The following is a 23,406-nucleotide window of genomic DNA, read 5'->3' on the forward strand; positions in this document are numbered from 1 at the left end:
ATTCACCTTCCTGGAAAGAACAGGATTGACGATGACCTAAGAGGACAACTCCTCGGGAGGATGTACAATGGGTCACATGTGGCCTAAGTGCTGTAAGTCTACATTTCCCCTCCCTAATCTACATATACCAAAGATACAGAAGTACCTACAGATGCCATGGAGAACAAGAGACAACAATGTGGATCTTGTATTACCCTCAGTAGTGTGTAAGCAGAATCAGTGATGAGGGGGTAGATAAATGAAGGAATACCCATTTCCTTGGGTGTGGCGGTCGATGTCATTAATCAATGTCTACAATTTGAGCTAATCAACCTGGTTTATGCATATAGTTCAAAGGGGGTACATAAATTCATTATTATCTAAAGAAGAAATAGGTTTGTCGATGTCCCTCACCAAGATGGCAACTGAGGAATCAGCAGAAAACCTAATTCTACCTAATCTGTTTATAATATTACCCCGAAGAAGGTTTGGCGTCTGAAGCTTAGAAAAACTTGGATTTTTCCTCTCATGCAACCTCTAAATCCACTCTCATAAAGATTGCAAGATATAGAGCAAACATGTTATCGACAGAAACTATGTGAAGCTTTGAAATGAAATGAAAGAAGAGACTGAAATACACCGGATTCAAACTTGCGTCATACGTGGTGTGGCATTACATATAGTTGACATATCGTGATGAAAGCGCGTCGAGAGCAATCAATTTCCGTCAATCAATCTCGCTACCTGTTGGAAAAGCTTCGCATCGTTTTCCGAGCCGCACCAATTTCTCTCTAATAGGGTTGTCGACTGTAATTGAATGAAAATATAATTTCGCCGCAGAACGGTATAAAATACCTCCCAACAGAACGCAATATAATTGTTTTTTTTTCAATAACCAAAATATTCAAGAATGACTTTCACGTCACGTCGTCACGTGACAAACAACAATAATACGATTATGACGTCACTTGTTCACAAGCATCATCGCCGTCAAGGATTGCCTTGTTTAAAACAATTCAAAAAAATGGGCACATGTAGAAAATGGCTTTTTTGACAGCAATCATTAGCGAAAGCAGCAAGAAAGTTGCATACTTGCAAGAAATTTGCTTTGTTGCTATGAAACTTCGCTGCACACTCAACTGAAACATCTTCACGACACTGTTTTTGCTCGAAGGTGAGCAAACGCGGCAATCATCTTGCACACAACTTTCTCATGTCCAAATTTCCAGATAATTACTGTTTACCGCAAGTAATATAGCTAGAAGAGTCCAGCCCAAAATCCCATGCTTTTTCTCGTGGCACTTCATTCTGGAGATTTTACACCTCCGTTCGGAACCTTGTTAAACACTCAACTCAAGGTAGGTGTGACATAGTCGTCCCCACTCTTCCACTTTTGCCGTTATACAGTCGACCATTCAGAAGCTACCGCGCGTACAGCGAGAAATTCAATTCAGTAGATTGACAACACCGATTCTGGCTCACTTCAAGGTCGCGCGTCGCTGGTGAGTGTTTCAGAGAGACTTCAGAGAGTCACACCTACCTTGAGTTGGGTGTTCCACAAGGTTCCGATTGGAGTTCGTAAAATCGCCATAACGAAGCGTCATGAAAAAAGCGATTTATTTCCAACAGGAGTACCCAGTTACAGGAAATGCTATTATTACAGAGTATATATGAATTTAAAAATAATGGAATATAGAAATGTATGAAAGTAAATGCTAAAACAATGCATATATAAAATATTCGTATACGTAGAATTCCAAATGAAGAATGGAAAATTGAGTATATAACACAAAAAGTTGCAAATCATGAAATGTAGCAGTACTGACACAAACGTTATTTATAGTATTATTAAAAGTAATTTTGAATACATGATACCAAGTCGTTCAGAGAGTCGAAATGAATATCGCAATGTTCACAGATTTTATTGAAGCTACTGCATATAGAATTCAATTGTGATCGTAGCACAACAGTTGTGCATGATGCTTCGCAATAGAATTTCAGATTGTGTCGACCTTCACTTCTTGGTATTAAGGAATTGATCTCGGGTAAAAGAACCGTACTGTCAATATTGTTGTTAAGTAATTTATGCAGGAATTTTATACCAAGGATAACTCTCTTATTTTATAGGAAAAAGGATGGGATTTTGGGTAGGAACTCTGCTAGCTATATTACAACCGCACTTTTTGAAATGTCTACTGAGTCTGCTAGCTCACTCTCAGTCAACGATTATTCAGTACCGGATCTCGGATTTTCTTCACCGTTACTGGTGTCTTCACCCCATTTGATTGATCACTGCTCGCCTTGGCAGCTCGTGCGGCCTCGTTCAAACACTGTTGTAAACGAAGGAGCCGACTCACTCAGAATGGAATTCAGGTCAAATTTTATATTGGTTGGGTTGAGGCCTTTCAAATAAAAGTATTGTACCACATAACGATGACCAGTTTTCTCCATTTTGACAAATTAATCGGAAACGTATGCTATTGATGGCTGCCAAACAAATACTAAACAACGCAACGTCTTCAAACTTGAATCATATGCTTTGTAGATTGTGAACTTTCAAATACAGTGATATTTTTCGAACAACCACAGCCATCTCTAGGTCAAGCCAGGTACTTCTGGGACCACATTCGTATATCGACGTTATCTATGAGAAGTCGAAGTTATAGAAAGACAAGTGCGAACTGTCAACAAACCGCTACGTACTCAGTATCTCTGGGCTCTGGTGTTCGAAGTGTTGTCTTGCAGTGAAAGACAGAGGACGAATCTCTCCAGAAATCGATGTCGAAGCTTGGCTTTGCAACTGACCGCCTTGTGGAGCCTCGTTCGTTCATCTTTGATATTCGAAGATTGAGTTCTCTATCGATCCTATAGATGACATCTTCTTATATTGAGTATCGACCGAGCATTCCTCCTCAACTAATTCAACCAATCACATATTTTTATCATAGCTTTCGATGATTACTTGTCATATTTGCATTCAACTGATATCGGCAATATACAAGATCGATACAAAATACGGGTATGTTCAAAAAATAAGGTGAATGTTCAAATTTCGTGGGCAACGTACATTTGATTGGCGATTTTTTGTACACTCGTCTCGAACATATGTTCAGTTTCAGCTGTTTAGGTGAGAGGCATTAATGTTCCAAAGGTCCAAAGTGAGTGGGTCTATTCGACCCTCCACCGCAACCCGCAAGGGTTTATTGTAGCTCACACCTATTCACACTCAACCAAATGAACCCAGCTTCTGAACGAAGCCGATTAGTTCGTAAGATGGCAGGTAGATATCTCTGTCCTGGGTCTGCGACTGAAAACACCTGCACCAGAACCGGAAGGTGTTTTTGATACATCTGTGAACCAACAACTATCTGCTTTTAACATTTCTTTCTCCCGGAGGATCCAGTTCTCTCTACTCGGGAACAGTACTATAAGTAAAGAGGCTACTCGTAGTTCGTAGTTGACAGTCGAAGACATAAAGTCAGAGTATTTCATCAATTCGGACTTCCATTGTCTAATATAATATAAATTGATTTGAAAACCCTGAAAAAACAATTGAAAAATTAATAAGATTAACCGAAAATAACAATTTTATTGAACGAAAAACTGAAATTTCAAACAAATAACATACAAACAACAACCAAACAAATAAAAATTAAAATAATAATAGAAGCTGAAAAATTAAAATTAAAAAATTATTATTAACAAAAAATGATGAATTAAAATTAAAAGTTTTCAAACCAAGTTATGTCACTACGTTTCGATTGTAACTATCCACAATCGTCCTAGGGTGATAACTGGACTTATTTCTCCGAGATCTGACTAGTTATAGGTCGCTCGAGTGCTTTCACCTATCCCCTCTTTACTTTTTCCGCTTCATTGGTTTTTAGCGGGAGATGACCATTTGGCGGGAATTGGTCATTTTTCGCATAATTAGAGGTTTCCATATGTTACGTATCTCTACGCTAGCTTGACTAAATACGTTGTTGGACAAAATATACGCGGCTTCTTTGAATTTTCTCCTAAACCAGTGTTCCTCTTTGTGGATGATTTCAGCTTGAGCCCACTTGATGTTATGTTGATAAGTCCAAACATGCTCTGCTGTTCCGGATTTACTGGTTTCTCCTCGCTGTGTGTGTTTCTTGTGCTCAGCAATGCGAACTTCCGATGGCCTCTTAGTTTCACCGATATATGATTCCCCGCACTCGCAGGGTACCCGGTAAATGCAATTCTTGGAATCAAAATCCGTGTTTGGTGCCCTGGTTTTTGTAAGGCTGCTACGGATAGTGTTCCCATATCTGAAGCAGGCCCTGATGTTGTACTTGGACCCAATCCTTTTTATCGTTTCCGATAATCCTCTGATGTAGGGATGGATGCACAAGTACTGGTTGTGGCGGCTTCTCTTTCTATTGGAGTTCTTGCTGTCTACCAGCTAAGCCCTGTTCTACCATCACTCTGGAGTTACCATTTCGTTGTAGGTCATTTTTGATGACGCCTAGTTCCTTTTCGAGACCTTCCTTTGTATTACAGAGCCCAAAAGCACGGTCTAGTAGAGTCTTGATGATTCCTCTTTTAGTCGATTGATGGTGGTTGGATTTCTGGTTCAGATACTGTCCTGTGTGAGTGGGTTTTCGATATACAGATGTTTTCCATTTAATGTCGGTCCTCTTCACCAATACGTCTAAGAAAGGCAATTCGTTGTGGACTTCCTTCTCCATTGTGAAAGTGATGAAAGGACTTACGTTGTTGATGCGCTTCAGGAAAGTGTCCAGTTCTGCATTCCCATGGTTACATATTATGAAGGTGTCGTCTACGTATCTCAACCAGACTCGGGGCTTCTTGTGGGCTTCTTCAATGACCAAACCACTCCATATATATATTGGCTATAAAAGGTGAAAGTGGCGATCCCGTTGGCAGTCCCTCATCTTGCGTAAAGAATTTGTCCTTCAGTTGAAAGTAGCAGTTTCGTACACAGCATCCTAGTAATTCCATGATTACTTGTATCGGTAAGTTTGTTCTATCTTTCAGGTCTCCATCTTCGGATAGCTTCTTCTGTATGATTTGAAGTGCTTCTTTGACAGGAACGTTTGTGTAGAGGCTTTCCACGTCGAAGCTCATCAGTTCATCCTGCTCTTTGACTTCGATTTTCCCTAGTAGTTCAACGAAATGCCTTGAATTTTTCACAAAAAAAGATGTTTTACCTTGCAGTGGTTTATTTATTGGTAGTAAAAATCTGGACAATTTCTGAGTAGCTGAATCTCTGGAGCTAATGATCGGTCTGAGCGGAACATCCTTTTTGTGGATTTTAGGTAATCCATATAGGTGAGGGGGCTTACTGTGGCACGGTGTTAGCAATGCTCTCTCTTTTTCCGTAAAATAGACTTCGTGTTTTTTCAGTCTGGTACAACTTCCTTTTAATTGATGCAGTAGGATATCTTACGATCTTCGTGTATTTTCCTTTCTGAAGCACCTCCTCGATCTTCTGTTCGTAGAGATCAGTATCCATCACAACAGTAGCGTTTCCCTTATCTACAGGTAAGATCTTCATGGTGTTCTCTCTCCGTAGCCCGTTCAGAGCTCTTCGTTCTTAATTGCTGATGTTAGAAGTTGGAACTGGTTCTTGATCTAGCTGTTCTCTGATTTTCCATCTGAATTCTTCTGCCTCAATCTGGTCAATAAGGGAACTGGTGGATTTTTAATTTTATTCTTCATTTTCTGTTAATAATAATTTTTTTAATTTTTATTTCTCAGCTTATATAAATATTTTAATTTTTTTTGGTTGTTGCTCGTATGTTATTTATTTGTAATTGCAGTTTTTCGTTTAATGAAGTTGTTATTTTCGTTTAATCTTATTAATTTTTTTATTGTTTTTTTAGGGTTTTCAGATCAATTTATATTATATTATAGTCCGTTCATAATTTGTTGATAGCTCACTGCAAGTTTGACCCTCATTAGAGAACTGAAATACAGAGAGGACAGCTAATATGATAAAATAACAAAAACCAAACTAAAACTGGCAGTTTAAGATGTTTTCGACTAACCCACCTTGTATCTGAAGAAATACAATACAGCTATAAAACTTTAAATAAATAAATATATTAATATTCTTAAACTGTAGGTACTGTAAACTGTATTTCAATTTAAAAAAAAATTCTTTATTTTATTCAAAAATAATAAGTTACTTGCAATTTGTAAAAGATACATTTATTTAATTAATACCTATTTTTAAATGATATAAACTACGATTACTTACAAAACTATTCAAATTCAAAATAAACAGGATCATCTTCGGAATCCGAGTCGTCTTGCAGGTTAATAATTAGCGGTTGTGTCTCTACAGTCGCATCAATTATATTGTCAAGATCCCACATTTTTTGTTCTTCTTCTATTGCATGTCTTACTGCATCTCGCCAATTTTGTTCTGTAAAGACTCATATAACAATTCACGTACAGCTTGTATTTTATATGACGTATTTTTTCTAGCCACATAGCTTTTCATTTGTGCCCAAATGAGTTCAATTGGATTTAATTCGCAGTGGTAGGGTGGAAGTCTAAGGACTGTGATGTTTCGTCTTTCCGCCATTTTGTCAACTACGTATTTCTTGAACTTAGATTTGTGTTGCCGGGCAATTTTTAAAAGTTCTGCTTTAACCATTCCATCTTCGTAAGGCAGGGACTTATTCCGCAGCCAGTCAATGATATCCTGTTTCTTCCACGCAGTCGTTGGAAGTCTTTCAACTAGTCGTGAATGATGAGGTGCATTATCTAATACTATAATTGAGTTTGGTGGTTTATGTTCAATCATCTGCTCAAAATACTCTTCGAAAACATCAACTGTCATCTCCTCGTGATAGTCTTTTGTGCTTTTGGATTCAAATTCCAACAAACCATGCTTAGCAAATCCTTTTTCACTGCCAATGTGAGAAACTATTAATCTACTGCCTTTACCAGAGGGTGGGGAAATACCAGTAGACCAACCTTCCATAAAGGCTTGCCTGGAGCTTGATATATTTTTATCTGTCCAAATTTTTGTGAGAGAATGACCTGCGTTTACCCACGTTTCGTCCTGATAGTAAATTGGCTTTCCTTCAGCCCGAAATTTTCGTATAGATCTTAGATACTTTCTTCTCCAACATATTATCTCTTCCCGGTCAATCAAAAGTGATTTTCGGTCTGATTTCTCCCACCGGAAATTTAATTCTTTTAAAACTTGCCACAATTTGGTTCGTCTGACATGAGGCAAATCCGGGTCGTCTCTAACTTCTTGTAAAATTTTGTTTAAGTTGGGTATTTCTTTTTTGTAAAAAAATTCGTGAATTTTCCTTCGAATACCATTTTTGGCAAATTCATCAATTTCAATAGGTTTTCTCTCGTTTGTATTTGGGTTAGCTATACCTTTTTTTTTTCTTTCTGATAGGAACCAATATATTGTTGACTCCCCTACGCAAGTCATGTTGGCACAACTCTTGATTATGTTCTGAACAGTGTTTGTGGGATTCTGAGAAACCAGAGCATCGTGAACGTTCAAAACAATAGTCTTCTCTCTTGGTGAATAGACAGACTTACTGACTGTACGCAACAGTACCGGTGTAAAACTTGATGATGTTGATGATGATGACGAAGCCATCGCAAGCAATCAAACAAAACAAGCAGGAACGAAAGGTACGTATATGTTTGTAGGAATATGAAAAAAAGTTACTCACGCACTGCACAAAATTCGCAAAATGAATATTAGAGACGTTAATTACTGCCGTAGACGCCGAAACACCATCGAGCCGTAAATTAAATGCGATTAAAAAATGTACTAAACCAAAAATTATTTTCGTTCGTAACAACTTCACCCTTTCAAGGCAAGTTTCGAATATAAACTGAAGCTTTATATTTAATGAATAAACACCTCAGGAACCTCCGCCTATGATTTTACGAGTTTTACGACCGTTTTATGACTTGGGCCCTCATTTTGTGCTATCGACAAATTATGAACGGACTATAGACAATGGAAGTCCGAACTGATGAAATACACCACGAAACATTGTCAACCACCTTCAAACAAATAAAGTCAGAGGTTGTTTCCAAAATGCTGTGACTTCCAGCGTCAACCAAGTCTGTTGCACTCTGCATTGAATTGATTTGTGCAATTGGCAATGTGAAACAAGTCTGTATGCAGTCCATCTAGCCTCTCTAACGTTGTGGTACTGATGGAACCACCGATGGCCAGACAAGCCGTAGCAAAAAGATTCGAGTGCTCAAAAACACTTGAAATATTGAGAAAGCTTTCGGTAGCTTTCACTATTCAAGAGGTATACGCAAAAACAAAAATTTGTGACCCTTGATCTCGAATAAAAAACAGCGCACTAGCGGGATCGTTGGAGACTTTTGGCATTTCATTTAGAATGGCATATACAAGCTCTGTAAAAAATCCAGCTTGTAGGGCATTGCTGCAAACTGGAAGGTCTATTTTGTCCAATCTACGGCTGGTCAAATTATAATTCTAGCTTATAGATTCACAATATGTATGACAGTGTTGTCGTCTGCAACAAAGCAACTATGCCGGAATCAATCCAAGCGATAAATCAGCAAGACTGCAGCGTCGTGCCTAGTCAAAACCGCTCGCGTCGCGACGGCATAAATAATTCGGCAAATCCAGCCAATTCCGCACCTCTCGGTGCTCCGTCGCGCGAAATGACAGCCTCCTTGATTTATACCATGATCGTTCCGCTATGGAAACAAATTTCATTTCCATCAATCGCGTAGAAGGCCTTCATTCAATCGGAAATTCACAATAACCGATCCGTCTACGCCATTCTTTCTTCAAGCGACGAAATTGGTTTTTCTAAATCTATTTTAAACCTATTTCGCGAAACAATATCGGAAAATATTGCTAGAGGCGAGACTAAGAGCGAAACCGGTGCAGATCGACTTTGAATTTTAATTTGAGCGGGTAAAATGGAAAGCTACAAAGCTCGAGGTGAATTTTCAATTGGAATAGAATAGAATATCGATTCGCAGCAAAAAAATATTTTACGAACAACTACAGAGATACATCGTCATAAATGCGAAAATACGAAACCAATCTATCTAGTGATTATTCGCTATTCAATATGATGATGAGTGTGTCTAAAATTCCAAATTGAAATCTCATTCTATTGTAATTTCTCACAACTAGTCAAATGAAAAATCGAGGTATAATCTGAGAATGTACAGGATTCTTAGGTATTAGTAGAAATTCGGTGAATGATTGTGTTAAAACAAGGATAAAAATAAAATAAATACAACAATAAAAATTAATTGGCGCTCCGGGGCGACTTCATTGATTCCAGTGGCGCATTTGCTTTTTCAGCTGCAGGAAAACCCGGAAAAACCTGCAGCACCACATCATCTGAAGATCTTGATCTAACAATGTCCTCTCTCTCATAAAACAAAATGTAGGGTGTCTCCAGAGGCTCCAATAAATTCAATGCATCGCCAGAACACTTCGTGACACGACTATCGTCAAACTTAAACCAGTCCGTTTCTTCTTTGACCAAGGCGTAATAATGACCACATTCAACGCCAAAACCACAGTGAACAATGACTGCATGAATATTATAACAGTGGTCTGCTAGGTTGAAATGTTCATCTATTTCGAACCTTCCAAAGAGTTTCTTGCTTCCGTTAGAGGTTGAGTCTTGTTTGAAAATCATCTAGTAGGTCGCTATTCTGACGATTAAATTGGTATGACGTTGTCAGTTTGTGAATTTTCCATATTGAATTAATACTAATTGTGTGTTATTGTTCTGTTCTTAATTTGTTACTTTAATAATTCACTTGTTATAAAAATGGCATACACAAATGAGGAAATGGCTGATATGCATTACGTTTACAGTCTGTCGCAGAAATGAACCTCAACAGCATCCTTCACATAGAATATTTGTTCGACTTCATCAACGATTACGAGAATATGGTTAATTCGACAAAAGAACGCAGGATTGTGGTCGCCATCGAGAAGTACGAACACCAAACCTTGAGGAAGCAGTACTATGCTTGCTTTCCAGCTGAATGTTAATCATATGACGGTATTTTCAATTTTAAAGGAACAACTCTTATACCCTTACCATCTACAACGAGACTTTCCTAACCGTCTTGAATGTTGCAATTGCATGCTGGAAATGATTAGAAGAAATTGTGACTTCCTGAAGACGATAGAATTCACAGACGAATGTAGTTTTTCTCGGGACAAGATTATTAATTTTCATAATTACCACATATGGGCTGATGAAAACCCTCACGCTATTGTCGAAACTAACCATCAAGAACAGTTTTCTCCCAACGTGTGGCTGTGAGTAATTGGGGATGATTTAATTGGGCCCCATTTTCTACCTCCTCGATCAAATGGTGAGGCATACGTTCAATTTTTAAGAGAAGTGCATCCAGTACTGCTGGACAAGTTCCTTTGGGCGTCAGAAGGGATATGTTTTTCATGCATGATGAGGCTCTCACTCATTTTAGTCAAATAGCACGTCAGCATCTGACTGAAACATATGCAATCAGTCGAGGAGGACCACAGAACTGGCCCGCTCGATCCCCGGATCTCAATCCTCTCGATTTTTCTATTTGGGGCCATTTACAGCATTTTGTGTATCGTAGTCCTGTTCGCGATATAGAGGACTTAAGAAACCGCATCATCGATGCGTGCAGGGTAATCAGACAGACTCCAGGAATATTTGAGCGAATACCCGGCTCAATGCGCCGACGTCTAGACGCATGCATAATGTCTAAAGGTAGACATATCGAATATTTACTATGATTTCTACATATTGTGTGTTTTGTTATCAATAAATTAGTTTTGTTCATTATCCTTTAATCGTTTAACGCAGGTATTAACTGCAAAATAACAATAAATCCAGTTCGCATTTATGACGATGTATCTCTGTAGTTGTTCGTAAAATAATGTTTTGCTGCGAACTGGTTTATTTTGGGCAAAAAACCCAGGAGACATTTTTTGTTCGGAATGAAACAGTCTATCAAAAATGAATTTTTAAATGGTAAACAAATAAGACAAAAAGTCACATCGGAAATGAATTTAAGGGATTGCGTTTTCCACCCCTTACAACCATGGGGTAAACTAAATAAATTACTGGCTAAGTGTCTTTTTGCTAGTACAAAACGTCAGGTTAATTTAAATATTGTAACATCTTCAGTGCTTGTGATAAAAATTGTTATACAAATTTTATGTACCCCCTTCAAGGGGCTGTATCTTAACAAGGAACGCTCCAATGAAGTTTCTTCATATGAAAGATCTTACCTTTTTTTCGATGAGGAATCACCTCCTTAAATGTTTCAAAGTTATTCAGTTACACCCTGTATAAGCCATAGAAACGTGATCCTTCAACACCAAAGCACCACCAGATGGGTATTCTATGACATTGTGCTGTGATGTGGGGTGGAATATATGTTAGAGTGATGTCACAGCCAGTCTATATTATCATGTCTATGGCTTGGACTGAGAAGGCTTGTGAGAATCGTGAATCGATCGAACGGAGTAGCTGACAGCTGATGGTGTGTTGGAACACCATGTTTCAATAATTTTTTGTGTCAAATAGCCAAATGCGATTGAGGTTTTCTGTTCAGTATTACATGGGCATGACTGTGCAGCCACAACCTCCACAAGGATTATTCTACTGCTATCGGAAAAGTTTCCCTTCTGTCATACATAAACCCTACGCCCATTCCCATGAATAGCTACACCCATTCCGGGAAGCCTCCCCAAGCAACGACAACAAAAGCTTATGACGATGGCTCGCCATAACTATAACGCTTCGCGAAAAATACCGAGAGTGTAGGAGAAGTCTTGCTGAACGCAATTTGATGACGGCGTGAGTGGTGTGGAAGCGAGATAAACCGATTAGGGCACGACTGAAAAATATGCCTGCCGATTAAAAATTCGCCGACGTTGTCTCTCAGGATCATAAACGAATTATCTGACAGGGACGCTCGGGACAGGTGAGGGTGCTTAGTTGCGAGGGATTTGGTCTCCACTTGGGAGAGATTTATTTATCACTGTCCACTTTTCATTAACACTTGGAAGCTAATTTGTGTTGTTTATTTTGATTAATTCAAAATTTCTAATATTGTTATGTTTCTCCCCGTAGGTTTGATGATAATTGGCCATACTGTAAAAATGAACTCAACTTCATTTGACTATTACACTATGTACTGAAACCCTTTGTTGCATGTGTTCATTTCACTTCCTTTTGAAGCACTTCCTCTGGGATTTTGGTATTTCTCACCATCTCTATCACTTTAAAATAATATTAATCCCTCAATGCTATAGTGTGTACAGTATTTTTCGTTAGTCCAAGTTTAGTTAACAAAAAATGGATGGTTTGCCCACTCGAGAGCATGCAACGTTGAATTTTCCGTGTGAAAAACATGGTGTGCTTAAATCCAGGCCACAAGCGGACATTGTGTGGCCTTGAGACTTATCAATAGTCATTGCAAACGCCAGTCTAATAGGAGATTGGCATATATGTTGTTATAACAGGTATTTGTGGTGTTCATATATTTTCACCTTAGAATTTGCCATTCAAAATGCTGACTTCAACAACGTATTGACTAATCGCGTGCCGTTGCACAGCCGTGGTACATTCAAATTACGGAGCGATCCAACCTTCACTTGAAAATTATGCGGTGGCGTACCTGACAAATCCTATTGCAAACTGATTGTGTGAGAGAGACAGTGGACCGGCTTTGTTATCTTCCTTACTCTATGGTATTTTACTGAGTGAGCTCTTAGCTGCGATAATGAATGGCAAGCATACTCAATATTTTTCTCTGTATGGCTCGTTGCAAAGTGCTTGTTTGTCCGTTAAAATATCAACTACGATTTCAGATCCTCGTACCTTATTATGTGCGTGTAGGTGTGGAAACTCCTTATTTCTTCTAGATTTCATTCTGAAAAATATTGATGCCATTTGCCGGTTGAACTTGAAACAGTCGAAATCTAGCTTCAATGCAAACAATTTTTTTCAACTTCACGATTTATTCTACTTATATGAATTGTTAGTAATGATTTATAGTGGTCGCCTGGTCAAATGCAATAGTTGTAGTCATGAAGAATCGAAGCCACAATGAAGCCACAATGAAGTTATTGCAGTCAGAACAGCTGAATCCACTAGTTTCATTCCCCCAAAAGTCCTGAGGAAAAGTTTCATTGCAACCATCAATACAACACAAACATTTCAACTGAACTCCAGACTGATGCTCAGATGTCGATCGCCTTATTAGATGAATTGTCACTGCACTTTCCGAACTAGAATGTGTCCCATACGTGGCGGTAATGCCTATACAGGGTCTTCTAATAGGGACTTCTTACCCGTGGGTTGGGCTACCTATTGGGCGCGTTCCTAGGTGGCGGATAGGGGAACGGCCAGGGGACTGGATGCCCTATCCGGGAAGCCAATGTGGCCTTACGGACGGGGTCGCCAGACTCCTGGTCGTTGACAGAATTAAGAAGGGTGAGGGGAACTTAACCTCCCCAAAAACCTTTGTAAAACATGCCACCGCGGACCAGCCTACCCAAGCTAAGGTGTAAGGAATCGTACCGACAGCTGAATGACCGGAGGGTGATATGCGGTTACGAACGGTCTCTTGGGGATCTGGGCGAAACCTAATTGTTATCAGCCTACCTCTGGTAATGCGGGGCTCTGCCAGAGGTGACCAACTCTTCTCTTGCTACTCGTGGGAATACACATGGATGAAATAAACACGAAAACAGAAACAACGAAAACCAATCCCAAGGCTGGACAGAAGTGCTCACCTCAATCCAAGGCGGTGGCTGGGGATAAACAGAAATGTCCACCCCAAATCAACCGCTTGGAATGAGGCTGGACAGATTACCTCGTGATATAATACAAAGGCCAAGGTGTAAGCGCATTTGCGGCGCCGAGGCCAAAAGGAGAAAGAGAGCGAAGGAGGCAGGAGTGGCAGCAACTATAAGTGCACCCTCCTCCTTCCCCACTCCACCTCCAACAGCAAGGGCACTTCCTGCGGCGGGCGCCAAGAGCTCCGCCTTGAATGAAAGCAAGGAACCGGCTGCCCCTGCAGGAAAGCTCCCTCACTTGTGCACCTCCACGGAGGGTACCCTAAGAAGGTTAAAGAAGCCGCGCAATGACAGTAGCGTCGCTGCACCTTTCAAAACCTTCGCGGAGGCCACCGTGAAACACCCGAAGGTTGGCCTACCCCTGCCGATATAAAAGAGATGTCTCTCAGAGACCTGACCACCTTCCTGGAATGAACAGGATGGACGATAACCTAGAAGGACAACCCCTCGGGAGGATGTACAATGGGTCATGTGGCCTAAGTGCTTCCCTACTCTACAGATACAGATAGGGACTTCTTAACTTTCACCCTATATCTGTCAAATTAATCATTCATTCAGTCTATTTTGCCAAATTACCGCGAACGGATATAGCATTCAACAACATGTGCAAATTAGAAAATTGTTTCATCAAAATGGGTGTTCTGTTTGGGTAACGCTTCGTCCATTTTGCGGTACCCATAGTCGTCCTACCGAGAGGACAAATTGTAATATGGTGTGGTGAGTGTGAGTCCACTGGTTCAGTAAATGATTGACCAACAACCTCAGGTCGATGAAATGCCGCTGTCTGTGAGAGTGTGCAGGATAATCCAAGGCAGTCGATTTGGTGTCGCTCACAAGAATTCAGCTTTAAGCAGAACACAACTTGGGGAATTTTGCATCGTGACTTGAGCCTGCACCCTTACAAAATTCCACTGACCGAGGAATTGAATGGTAACGACCATAGACAATAACGTGTGTTAACTGAATGGGGTCTGAGGCAATTGGCAATCATCAAAAAATCATCTCGTCGAATTTGGGACGATACCAATCCACATGGGATCCAAGAGCGTCCAAATCATCGCGAAAAAGTCACTGTTTGGTGTGGATTTTGGGCTGGCGGCGTCATCGGGCCATATTTCTTTGAGAGCGACGTTAGCCAGGTCATCATCGTCAATGGCAAGCACTAGGAGGGGGGACCCAAAAAAAACGGGAATTCCGTCATAACTTCTTTTATTTCTGAAATAAAGTCCATATCTCCTCATGCACTTTTTACGCATTGTCATGCCCATGCCCTAACTTTAGTATTAAGCAAAGCGTGCAACAACATAAAAATTTTCGCGCCTCCGGCGGGCTTTTCTGTGTATATGTAGTCTTTATGACTTCAGCCTCCCCTGTTCTCCAATGCACGAGCCGTCACTGCTACCTCTATAAATTCGCATCACCAGCGGTCACATTCTACACGAGATTCGAAACTTTTATCTGACGATTTTATACATGCGTTCCCATCATCCGTCAGCAGGATATAAAATATTTGATATTTTTCGCAGGACTCGGTAGCAGGAAGTGAAATATTTGATTTTTTGCAGGATTAAGCGGAGACCGATTCCATTTCGACGAAAACGGCGACGGTCCTGCCAGATATAAAATAAAACATTTCAAGCAAATTTCCGAGGGAAAATTCGAGTGGATAACGGTGGGGGAGTATCTCGAGGGGGTGCTCCAATTGAACATGTCAGGTAATGTTATGCATGATTGTGACTACTTTGATAGGCCGGAAAGAGTTTTGTGGATTTTGGGAAGTTTTAGATTATTATAATTGACAGTTTACAACAGTGGCGGCGCAAGACCTAATAATACAATGTGGGACAGGTACATTTCGCGAGGCCCTCTGGTGGTCAAGAAGAAGGGTTTATGAAATTGAGGGAAACACTTGAAATTATACCATTTTTTATCCATAAGGGAACACTTAATAAAATTTTACTTAGGTATGTACTTAAAATTGATGAAAAAACATCCTGAATATTACTGGAGTTTTTTCCCAACACCAAATCGTTATTTTTAACACCTCGATACGTGTTTCGATCACCAAGTGATCATCTTCAAAGAGGAAGATTAAAACTAAAAACTGATGCGAGCTAAACCTATTTATGCAATAAAGGTAACCCATTCAGGTAAACCATCCAGGCGTACCAACCATACAAGTATACCAACCTAAATTAGTTTTACAATTTTGCCTTATCTATTATTTTACAATTCATGTTCATATCAAACAGTTTTCAGATATATAAAAATGAATTTCACAAAATTGCCTATCCAAATTCATTTTTGCAATGTGTCCTTATGTAGTAATCAGTAAACCCAACAACATTATTTTATTTTAACAAGCTATATAGTATGCTTTATGGTATAGGTCCGTCATCGTTATTCATAATATTATTGTGTTTACTTATTTCTACACTCTCATAGGCATCTAGTCGCCTGTTGTTGTTAACTTGTCTAACTAATCTCATTGAACTGAAGTCTATGGAATTGTTTTGTTGCAAAATATAATGGGCGACTGCTGATTTTTCAGGTCTTCCATATTTCAAGTGTGCTATGTGTTCCTTACATCTAACTTCAATAGATCTTTTTGTCTGTCCATAATTTTTTGCATCGCAGTCCATCGCAATTTCGTAAATTCCAGACTTTTCCGAATTCTCGACTTTGTCTTTTGGACTTCCCAGCATAAATATGCTGGGTTGAATTTTTTTAGTGCATCGTCTTTTGACTTTCCCTCTAACACATGATAGGTTCACAAAGGAAAGACGTACAATACAGGAAATAGCAGCCACTAACGGTTTCTCGAGGGGTATTGTAGATGACATAATAAGGAAGAAGCTTAGGTTAAGAATGACCGAAATCTCGACTTTCGGAAAGTCCAGTTCCATACCACCAATACAAAAAGAACTTTGGAAAGATTTTCAAGGAACTAGGTATGAAGGTGGTTTTTAAAACAAGTCATACACTACAGAGCCTTTCGGGAAGTCCAAAAGACAAAGTCGAGAATTCGGAAAAGTCTGGAATTTACGAAATTGAATGTAAGGACTGCGATGCAAAATATTATGGACAGACAAAAAGATCTATTGAAGTAAGATATAGGGAACACATAGTACATTCAGAATATGGAAGACCTGAAAAATCAGCAGTCACCCATCATATTTTGCAACAAAACCATTCCATAGACTTCAGTTCATTAAGATTAGTTATACAAGTTAACAACAACAGGCAACTAGATGCCTATCAGAGTGTAGAAATAAGTAAACACAATGATATTATGAATAACGATGGCGGACCTATACCAAAGAGCATACTATATAGCTTGTTAAAATAAAATAAAATAATGTTGTTGGGTTTACTGATTACTACATAAGGACACATTGCAAAAATAAATTTGGATAGGCAATATTGTGAAATTAATTTTTATATAGCTGAAAATTGTTTTACATGAACATATATTGTAAAATAATAGATAAGGCAAAATTGTAAAATTAATTTAGGTTGGAATACCTGTATGGTTGGTACGCCTGGATGGTTTATCTGTATGGGTTACCTTTATAGCAAAAATAGGGTTAGCTCGCATCAGTTTCTAGTTTTAATCTTCCTCTTTGAAGGTGATCCCTTGGTGATCGAAACACGTGTCGAGGTGTTGAAAATAACGATTTGGTGTTGGGAAAAAACTCCAGTAATAATAATTACAACACCAAAGGTTCCAAACAGTGCATCATGAGTAAAAAACATCCTGTCTAGGTCGCCGTATTCAAACCCAAGTCAAAGTCTCTGACACTGTGGCTATTTAATCACTTTACGTCAATTATAGAAAAAAAAATTTTTTTGCCCAACCAGATTCTCATTTTCTCCCTTTATCACCTGGTTAAAAATAATAAAAAAATGTGTAGGTACTTGTTTCTCTCCTCAAGTATAATTAACTTATAGGTGGACTAATTCGTTTAAAGATAAATTGGATGAATATAATACATGATAATAGTACTTTGTTTTTCACCTACTTAATATATGTTCAATACAATAAAATACGCATAACAAATAAAAAATTTATTGTAACTCAAGAAATCGAAGATATGAAACAAATAATAGACATAATTTTGAAACATGTAATGTTTTGTAAAGAGAACTATGAAAAATGAGTGCAAATATAACAAAAGCTCGGGATCTGTATTATCGACATTATTGCTTAATCTATTCGCCGGCAGATGGCGATGTACATAACCTCCCTAATATATAATATAAATATAATTCAAAAAGACAAAAAAACACGCTTTTATAGCATATGAAATATGCTATAACTATCATATAACTATCAAATCGTTATGATAATTCTGTCAAATGCAGATCCCGAGCTTGGGAGTTACAAACAAACATACATACATACATACATACATATATCTGCCCACGAATAGATCAAGCAATAATGTCGATAAATCTGTCAAATACAGATCCCAAACTTGAGAGTTGCAAACAACAAACATGCATACATATGGGTGAAGCTAATAAAAGCGTGTTGAAATAGTTATAATTCAGAAGAAACTTTAAGTTTACGTTTGAGGAAGCTGCTGTACAGCGAAACACGTGTCGCGGTTTTTGTAAAACCCTTCAAAGTGAAAATCATTCAATGAACTGTATAAATTTGTCTGAAAAAAATGTTGTATCCAATTAACTCGCTTGAATGTCAATATATCCTGGTTTATTTTATGCTCGGTCTAATTACTCACAAAAACAAAACAATCAATTTCATTCAGCTTTGGTCGTTATACATCGGACCAGTGTAATTCCATTTGTAAAGCTGTAATCACTCGTATCGCGAGGTTCATATTATGAAAATCTCTGGCATATTTATTCAGAGAGTACTTATTCCAGAATTTTCGTGGAAGCCGAGCGCTTGTAAAACACTTATGGAAAAAATGACCAGTCATTTCCTCCACATGACTAATCGTTTGGGAGAAATTTATGGATGTATTCAGGGTTATTATTCAGGCATTGTGGTAAAAGTAAAACTGTGTTTTGCATATACTTTACGACTCAAGAGGTATACTGTAGTTGTTTTCGTCCACTCATTAACGGTTCTTCATGCAGGGTTTGTCATTGTTGAGCTCTTGATTCATTATAATGGTATTGGTCCACTCATTTAAGCTTAAATTAGGCTTAAAAGTCTGTACATACGTGTATATTGATACCCTAAAAGTTGTCTCGAAACCTACGGGTGTACGCAACTATTAAATTTCAAGGTCAAAGGTTACAAAAATCGGTTTTTTGCGCTTTTTTTGTAAATATCTCATTTTCTATGGGTTTTTTGCTATTTGTATTTATTATCAATATTGTAGAATACAAAATTCTCTACAAATTTTGTGAAGAAACATTTTTCATACGGTGAACCGTTTTCGAGATAGAGGGCGGAGAGCCGTTTCCAACAATGGTTGTACCAGTTACCCAAGAAAAATTCTTATCAAATCGAAATAACAAAGATATGCCCATTAATATGTTAATTGAAATATTACAAGCTGCAAATATTACTACTAAACAAGCCAGAGATGATGCGGATGTTCTTATTGTTGAAACTGTAATTGTAGAATCAAAGTCTGAAAAAACTGCAGTTATATAAGGAAAAGATATTGATTTACTTATCATTTTAATTGGGCGTACACTGTCTCACGAACAATAAATTATCTTTATAAAAGTTGGAAAGAACTCAAAGTTTTGATAATTATCCTCATTCCAAAACACATATTTTATTTCTGCACGCATAAGGTGGCTGTTACACAACTTCTGCGCTTTTTAAAAAGGGAAAAAATATTTTCTAGAAGTTTTGAGAAACTGACAAATTTCGATGAACTAGCTGCAGCATTTGAGGAAGAAAATTGTTCGGCCCAGAGATTATTAGAGAGTGGAACTCAAACCTTATTGACAGTCTATAATGCTCCGAAATCTGTGAAAAGTCTCGATCACCTTCGTTATATGCATCACGTCAAGTCTACAAAACCTAATAAACCTGTGCAGCTTTTAAATATTCCACCAACAAGTGCAGCTGCTCATCAACATTTCAAACGTGTATATTATCAAGTTAAAACTTGGTTAGGGCATGATTGGAACCCCAGGTATGCGAAACGATTTTCTGGAGCCTATCATGACAATTTTACTACCTGCTCCAGAAGATTTGCTGAATACAATTTTCTGCAACTGCAAGAGTGGTTGTGCTTCGCGATGCGGATGCAGGAAAGTGGGCTTGCAATGCTCTTTAGCTTGTGGCCAATGTAATGGGAAAATTTTACTCAATGCTCTACCATATCAGCGCGACATTAACGAAAAACCTTTGACCTCGAAATCATGGAAGAACTTGAGACAAATGTCGTTGAAAACGATAATGAAGACCAGTTTGAAATTTAACAGTTTTTCATCATGTAAGAAGTTATTAATTAGGTTGAAATTCAAATATAATTCCTATATTTTCATTAACAATTCTGCAATAACATGGGCAGGTAAGTGTTGTTGAATAAATTATTATTGAATAAAAATTGGATGGGTTAGGAGAAAAATGATAGAATATAATATAATATTTTATAAAAATTGACAAATGTTTATAATCATTGATTTATCGACAGTTCATCAAACATATATGGCACGTTTTCGACCGGAGGCACCGGTTGATCCGAAGTTATCCTGTGACCGCGCGCTCTCCGCCCTCTATCTCGAAAACGGTGTACCGTATGAAACATTTTTTTCACAAAATTTGTAGAGAATTTTGTATTCTACAATATTGATAATAAATGCAAATATCAAAAAACCCATAGGAAATGAGATATTTACAAAAATAGCGCAAAAAAACGATTTTTGTGACCTTTGACCTTGAAATTTAATAGTTGCGTACACCCTACCATATGTAGGTTTCCAGACAACTTTTAGAGTGTCAATATACAAGTATTTACAAACTTACAGCTGAGTATCTCGAATTCCGAGGTAAACTTACTATAATGACTGGACTATATATTTGTATATACAAATCAAACATATCAGTAATGTAAAATCGTGACAATTTCAAAGTTCTCCAAATTCAATCGGTCTGTTCAGATACACTTCCATTTCAGATGAGCCCAAGAAAATAATCGATCGAAGGCAAGTCTGGTGAACTTGCTGGTCGTTTAATGATACCACACCTGCCAATACTTGATCTTCATGATATCATAGAAATTTTTGAAAAAAAAAAGTGTTTTCAAACAGTGTTGGCGCGGAGCTCAGGAGTGGGTATGGTGGCTCTGAGCTAGCGTGCAACTTGAAAAATCATTTCAGAATTCATATCAGATTTACATTTTTAAATGATGAATTAATATTACGTAAATAACACTGTTTTACATGTGAATAGTTTATTGTTTGTCCCTACTACTGTCGTGACACGTTTGCTGTACTATTCTCACGAAAATGCTCATTCACTCATAAAATTACAGCTCCATATCACAAATGAGTTGAATCTAGTCATGTCATCGATGACAATACATAAAAGCATTTATATACTCATTTGATTCAAACCAATCCATTGGAATCTTGTTCAAATTGAACAATATATTCTGAACTATCCCAAAAAAATTTGTATCAGTTAAAGCAATATCCATTTTTTTTCCTTGATCTCTGTTGATTTCCATACTCGTTCACACTTTTATGCGGCACATCTCAAACATTGACGTCAAACAATAATTTGCAGGATTCAGCTACAGAAATCGAAATTTCACCCCACAATCGACAGATCTCATCCAATAATCAAGGATTTTCCCGTTCTATTTCGACTTCAATCAGACTGGAATCCGTTCGCGATGCGTTTCGGGGAATCGACAATGGCTTTGATTAACGAGTACCCATTATGGAAAGCGTCGATCGCGATACATCACAATTTGAACGGATATAGTTTTCTATTTCTGACGACTAGGACAATGTCGTTATGCTGGTGAACTCTCCCAGATTTGCTGAGCAATTCAGTTTATTTCGGCCCCGATTGTTCTTCGTTCAACTCGTATTAGGAAAGTCTGTATTGTTTCCGATCAATGAACAGGACATTTTAATGTTTCGCAACGAGGCAATTACGCGTTAGGCAGACGTGGAAACAAACAGATAAATATACAAACACAGACAAGCAGCCAAATAGATAAATAGACAAAAATGTGAACAGAATGACAGTCAAAGAGATCAAAAGATGCTTTGTTTTGTTTTTGATAACAGAAAATCGTCGAACAGTCAAAATACTTCTAACTTTCATGTCTCTCACCAACAAACTAATTTGGATTTTATTCAAACCGACGCACAGACAAAAAGTCAAATGAACACACATATACAAACGGACAAATACACACATACACACACAAACAGAGTAACATACAAACGGACAAGCGAACGAATACACAAACATACAATCAGAAAATAAGAGAAACATGCAAAAATACCAACATTGAAACGTAGAAATAGATACTGGTCAAACAAACAAAGATTCAAACGGCAACCATACAAGCAGGTATATACGAACGGACGGAAACACACACACAGTCAGCAGTCAAGCTGCTGGGAAATAATTCCATGAAAATCAAAAAATAAATAGATAAGTACTTTTTGATCATTTCTATATTGATTTCAATTTAAGAGCCACCGGTAGACAGCTGTTTCAGCCTATTGGGTATCGTCAGTACCGGGCAGTACCGGACAGTACCGATGGAAGACAAAATGAAAAAACCAAGAAAGTACTTGATAAAAATAGCTGCGTAAACGCAAGCGAAACATAAGTGGAACCACCTATTGGTGTGACACCCAAGTTTTTATGTCAGTGTTGGTGGTTTGACCAATCAACCGACAACTGCGGTAGCTGAAATTTGGGAAGCTAACCTGAAATGCCATCGGAAAAACGAATCCACATGTTTCTAGAAATGATATGAAATCTAGAAAGGTTAATGCAGTCAAGCTGCTGGAAAATAGTTCCATGAGAATCAAAATATAATAGATAAGTACTTTTTGATCATTCCCATATTGATTTCAATTCCAGAGACACCGGTAAACAGCTGTTTCAGCCTATTGGGCATCGTCAGTACCGAGCAGGCGGTCCTCGATGGAAGACAACATGAAAAAAAACCAAGAAAGTACTTGATAAAAATAGCTGCGTAAACGCAAGCGAAACATAAGTGGAACCACCTATTGGTGTGACACCTAAGTCAACTTGCCAAGTTTTTAAGTTAATTCCCGTTAGGAATTAAACGGGTAAATATTTGGGTTAGCGGCAATTGAGAAAGTGTACTCTTTTAACAATGCAGATTTGTGCATGACTTCAACGATAAATACAATAGAAAATAAAGAGTTAATTAAAAACCAGACGGCCATACAAATAGCTTCACAAATTCAACAACATCCAACTCAACAATTACTGACCTCAACATCACAACTAACGTTATACCTTATATTCCACGAACTATCTGAAAAAATAAGACGATTTGGAAATAGGTGTGATATTAGAACTACTTTCAAAACAAAAAATACACTGAGATCTATACTCACACATACAAAACCCAACA

The 23,406-nt window shown here is 38.1% G+C and overlaps 1 protein-coding gene across 1 annotated transcript in view; it reads left to right on the top strand.

The window, feature by feature from the left end:
* Positions 1-23,406, top strand: part of LOC111507031 (metabotropic glutamate receptor 2) — a 369,065-nt gene that overhangs the window by 267,757 nt on the left and 77,902 nt on the right. The window contains 1 exon segment of the mRNA XM_074176817.1: positions 15,403-15,552. Coding sequence (XP_074032918.1) covers positions 15,403-15,552 — 150 coding nt within the window.

This window comes from Leptinotarsa decemlineata, unplaced genomic scaffold (assembly GCF_025532065.1).
Source record: "Leptinotarsa decemlineata unplaced genomic scaffold, Ldec_3_MD MMD2_tig00002082_RagTag_RagTag, whole genome shotgun sequence".
Lineage (NCBI taxonomy): Eukaryota > Metazoa > Arthropoda > Insecta > Coleoptera > Chrysomelidae > Leptinotarsa > Leptinotarsa decemlineata.